The sequence below is a fragment of the Drosophila suzukii genome, chromosome 3 (assembly GCF_043229965.1).
Source record: "Drosophila suzukii chromosome 3, CBGP_Dsuzu_IsoJpt1.0, whole genome shotgun sequence".
Classification (NCBI taxonomy): domain Eukaryota; kingdom Metazoa; phylum Arthropoda; class Insecta; order Diptera; family Drosophilidae; genus Drosophila; species Drosophila suzukii.
In genome coordinates, this window is record NC_092082.1 from 17,356,383 (window position 1) to 17,361,679 (window position 5,297).

The following is a 5,297-nucleotide window of genomic DNA, read 5'->3' on the forward strand; positions in this document are numbered from 1 at the left end:
AGAAAGATACCTTTGAGAAAAGCCAATAAGTAAAACAATAAAAAAACTAGAAACATTTAAAGTAAAACAAGCTTATATTTGCTATATTATATAAATAGAGAGCACACAGGTTTTCTATTATAATAATTATTATATTTCAGCCTATGCCCAGAAGTTCCTAACTTGCATTTTATATGGGCGTTACCGACTACTGGGAAAACGGCTTAGTAATTATTTTGTTAACCAACTGGGGTGAGCTTTAATAATAATTGTATGCGAGTATAATGTTATGTCAATTCAAAACGCCAATATTACATTCAATAATGCTAAATTATTGATTTTCTATTGGTGTGACAATTTTTGAATTAGATAAATTAATCAAATATAATCAATTTTTGAATATGTGTTGCGCTTTTGTTATTGTTGACACTGAAAACGGATGAGGGGAAAGAGCAGACAATAACAAAACCGAAGCCATTTACATATCGAAAGCTCGATACCTCGTATCCGAAACCCCCGCCATTTGGACCATCCCCATCCCATCCGCCATCGCCATCGCCATCCAAGAACTTTCGCCTGGCTGTTCTGGCCCAGTTGTGATGTTTACGTGAAAACGTGCGTTTGGAGTGCGACGACGTCCTCGCCAATTATCCGGATGCGGATGCAGTGCAGCCAGTGGTGAGATCCCCCAATAGCCCCGAGATGAAGTTCGCCGAGCACCTGACGGCGCACATAACGCCCGAGTGGCGAAAGCAGTACATTAACTATGAGGTGAGTGCCGAAAAGTGTCTTTCGAAGGTGCGGAAAAATCTGTATCCGTGTAGATACACGGACGAGTGTGCTTTTCCCGCTGTCACTCTGCCAGCTGTGACGTCACGTGCCCCATCAGCTGCTCTGGCCAACTGTCAAATGGCGGAGCTTTCAACGCGCATGCGCCCTGTTGAACGGCATTCTATGTTTTGCTCCCCTTGGACGTAAACAAACCAGAAAAGGGTGGTGTGGGGTGGGTGGCGAAAGAAAACAACAGGCAAAACATAGGCAGAGATAAGAAGGGGAAATATGTAAATACAGTGAGGGACACAATCATAGGATCTATGCTTAAAGGGCTTTTCTATAAAGTGTTTTATGGAACCACTTTCTCTATTATGTATCATTACATATAATAAAATTCATATAAGGTTTTTCAGTTTCAGTATTTTTGTTTGATATAGTAATTATTTTAAAATAACAATTATCTACCCTGTTGTACAGCGTAACAAAGATCAACTATGTAACTAGTCTACAAAAGAATACCTCTTATATAACTTTTAAGAAATCTGATCACTGTTGTTATTGAAATATGATAATTTTTGGCTATTTAAGCTATGGTACCGAAGATCAAAAATTTATTTTAAAACATACTTTAAAAAATTCATTTTATTATTTTTGACATGGCTTAATTAGTTTAATTCATGGTGACAGTATATTTTAAAAACGAATAATAATACATTCGAATCCTGTTTTTCTACCCTTCAGGAGATGAAAGCCATGCTGTATGCAGCCATCGAACAGTCGCCGTCCGCAGAGCTCGTAGAGCGCGAGATGGTGACCCGATACTTTGCCAAATTCGATGAGGAGTTCTTTCACTACTGCGACAAGGAGCTGGCCAAGATCAACACATTCTACTCGGAGAAGATGGCCGAGGCGACTCGCAAGTACGGCAATCTACGCAGCGAACTAACCGAGGCTCTGGAGATGGGTCATCCGAAGAAGCTACCCGCCTGGAAGAGGCGCACGCCGCTGGGCAAGAAGAATGTGCCGGCGCGCAAGATACAGGATCTCAAGTTGGCATTTAGTGAATTTTATCTGGGGCTCATACTGCTCCAGAACTACCAGAACCTCAACTTCACGGGATTCCGTAAGATACTTAAGAAGCACGACAAGCTGCTGAGCGTAGACTATGGTGCCCGTTGGCGCACGGATCACGTGGAGGCGGCTCACTTTTACACCAATAAGGACATCGATCGCCTGATCCAGGAAACGGAGCAGGCTGTCACCCAGGACATCGAAGGAGGTGATCGCCAAAGGGCGATGAAGCGTTTACGAGTGCCGCCCCTGGGGGAGCAGCAAAGTCCTTGGACCACTTTCAAAGTGGGTCTCTTTTCCGGCGCCTTTGTCGTCCTCTTCATAACGGTTGTGATCGCTGCCATGTTCTACGGATTCGGAGAGAATTGGCGGGCCGGCATGAGGATGTTCCGGGCTCCATTCCTCATCATCGAATGCCTCTTCCTCTGGGGCGTCAACGTCTATGGCTGGAGATCATCCGGTGTGAATCACGTCCTGATCTTCGAGTTGGATCCCCGAAATCACCTGTCCGAACAGAATATCATGGAGGTGGCATCGGTGTTCGGAGTTATATGGGCCTGTTGCGTGCTCAGCTATATTTTCTGCGATCCCTTGGGCATCCCGCAGTATGCAGCTCCACTTTTCCTCTACACCTTAATGGCTGCCTTTTTGCTTAATCCCACAAAAACTTTCCATCACGAGGCTCGATATTGGGCTTTAAGAGTGCTGATGCGAGTGATAATGGCACCATTTTGCTTCGTAAACTTTGCCGACTTCTGGCTGGCTGACCAGCTAAATAGTATGGTGCCAGCCTTTCTGGATATTCCTTTCCTGATTTGCTTCTTCGGTCGAAGTCCCACGTGGCACAAGGCTGGAAAGGGTGAGTGTACCAGGAATATACCTACCTACCTTATAAAACATTTTGACCCTGGATCACCTTTAAACTGTTCTTACAAACCATTAAAAGCGCAACTGAAATTGCTTAAAAACGGTATAATTTATTAATTCTTAAAATTTTAAAACTTTTAAAAGTATTAGAAAGTTTAAAATTTGCTACCGTTTAATAGATCCCTAAATCAAAGTTTCACTTAAATTCGGTGTGAACGTCTCCCCAATTCTACGTAACCGAGATTTTGCATACCAAATGAGCTTATAAGAACCAAACAATTTTCCACAGCATTTGAAATGTGAAATCAGTTCCCGGAACGGTCCTGCTGAATGACTTAATTATGGAATACGAGATGTTTAAATTACCTCCATTGTTTTGTTTATATAACAGCTGCCAGTCACTGCGTGGAGTATGTGTCTCTGCTGCATCCCATTGTGGCCATCTTGCCCGCCTACTTCCGGTTCGCCCAGTGCATCCGCAGATACCGCGACACAAAGGAATCATTTCCGCATCTGGTCAACGCAGCGAAGTATGCAACATCCTTCTTTGTGGTGATATTTGCCCACAAGTATCACACTACCACGGGTAAGTGGATTCATTATGGGGGCGTGAGTTCATTAGGCTAGAACAACGTCACCGCAAGTGCAAATATATGCGAGTATATATATACATTATGCGTGCTGTTTACGGTCCAGTGCCAATTAGTGCCGACTTCATGACCGAAAATTCATGTAGATTATATTTGGCAGGAGGGTACGTGCATCTCCGTCCCACTCACCAATCTGTTGTCCCTTCTGATTTCCAGATACCTATCCGCTGTCCAAAGAGAATCCCTGGTTCTACTGCTGGATTACGGCGGCCATCTTCTCGTCCTGCTACGCCTACACATGGGACATTAAAATGGACTGGGGATTGTTTGATTCGAAGGCCGGCGACAATCGATTCTTGCGTGAGGAAATCGTTTATTCATCGACGGTAAGTCCGGGTATGGGTATGGTGTGCTTTTCTTTAGCTATTTTCGGGGGTAGAGTAGGTCCGCTCCGCACAAATAATGGCCACGATAAATATTTGGGCAAAAGGCACGTAAAACAATCTTTCAAAGCGTTCATTATCTCTGTTCCCCGCTTTCTCGGTCCTCAGTGGTTCTATTACTTTGGCATAATTGAGGATTTAATACTGCGCTTCAGCTGGACCCTCTCCATGAGTCTAATTGAAGCTGGCTATATAGAAGGCGACGTAATGATGACCATTCTCAGTCCCCTGGAGGTTTTCCGTCGTTTCATTTGGAATTACTTTCGATTGGAGAACGAGCATCTCAACAACGTGGGCAAGTTCAGGGCGGTGAGGGATATATCAGTGGCTCCATTGGATTGCTCAGATCAGGTGAGTTTTAGTGAGAACCAAAAATCTTTGAATATCATAACCATAATTATAATAGTCATAATGTTATAACATATTTTTCTAGCTTATATTAAATAATGGAATATTTATTATTCAGTTCCGAATAAATTCTGTAAAACCTTCACCTTTATGAAACATTACATTCCGAAGAAAACATATAATGCTCTTGACAGTTCCTTTTAAGTTCAGAAAAGCTTTAGCAACATGAGAATAAAATAAATATGAATTATTTATGTGCTCAGACTATTTTTTTTTTATTCGGATAATAGAGTTCTAAAGAAGTCAATTATTTTATGTTCTATTTTATGAATAATGCAATTTACCCCACATTAAACTTTTTTGTCCTCAATAACAGACCACGATTCTCCGCATGATGGACGAAACGGATGGTGTGGTGAATCGAAGGCGTGGAAAAGCCGCTGGCGGCAAATCCGTATCCAAGAAGAACAAACAGGAGCAGCGACTGCTCCTCCAGGGGGAATCCATCGAGGACCTTTGCTCCTAGTCGGAATTCGGATGGATACCCAATAAACATCTCTCTGTGTGCACAAATTTTATGTTCATGCTAATAAAGCACTGCAGTTGCATTTTCGGACAATGAATAAATGGTCCCAGTTGTATTGATTTTGGCATATGTGGGCAAAAAAGTTCAAGGAACTTCATTTTTCGGTGCCATTTGTATACCATATGTGGGTGACGATGATGCCGATTGATGATGAGCACTAGTTCAATTTTCGTGACTGTTGAACAATAAACTTTGTGCAAACTTCAGTTCTATTTGGGTTTACCATTTTGGGTGCCTATAAATACATTTGCAGAGCCATGTTATCCGTTGGATTGTTTTGGTAGTCATAGCAAATTTACGTAAATGCTAGCATACGTAATTATTGCTGACATAACAATGTATGCCTGACGTTCAGAACGATTCGTTTTGATGTGTCCAAACCCATAAAAATGGATGACCAGCGATTAGAAAGACACTGTCCTTTATTATTTTTGGCTCAGCTTGATTTCCTGGAATTTAGGTAGAATAAATTTATAAGAAATTTCATCGGTAGCTGCTGTTGACAAACAAATTTGATGAATTTCACCGTGGGTTACCGCAGGGAGTTAAAAAGGCTCGGCTCCCAGCTGCCGTATATTGATTGATTGATGGCTTTGTGGCAGGTTTTACCCGCTTCAATTATTTAATAAAACTTTTAAG

At 42.1% G+C, this 5,297-nt stretch overlaps 1 protein-coding gene across 1 annotated transcript; it reads left to right on the plus strand.

Moving 5' to 3' along the window:
• Nucleotides 1-370: 370 nt before the first annotated feature.
• On the plus strand, nucleotides 371-4,699 carry PXo (P[[i]]-sensitive XPR1 orthologue). Its single transcript, XM_036816428.3, has 6 exons — nucleotides 371-750; nucleotides 1,495-2,683; nucleotides 3,083-3,277; nucleotides 3,498-3,667; nucleotides 3,833-4,075; nucleotides 4,449-4,699. Exons 1-6 carry the CDS (start codon nucleotides 682-684, stop codon nucleotides 4,596-4,598), a joined length of 2,016 nt encoding a protein of 671 aa, XP_036672323.3. The 5' UTR covers nucleotides 371-681; the 3' UTR covers nucleotides 4,599-4,699.
• The last annotated feature ends 598 nt before the right edge of the window (nucleotides 4,700-5,297 follow it).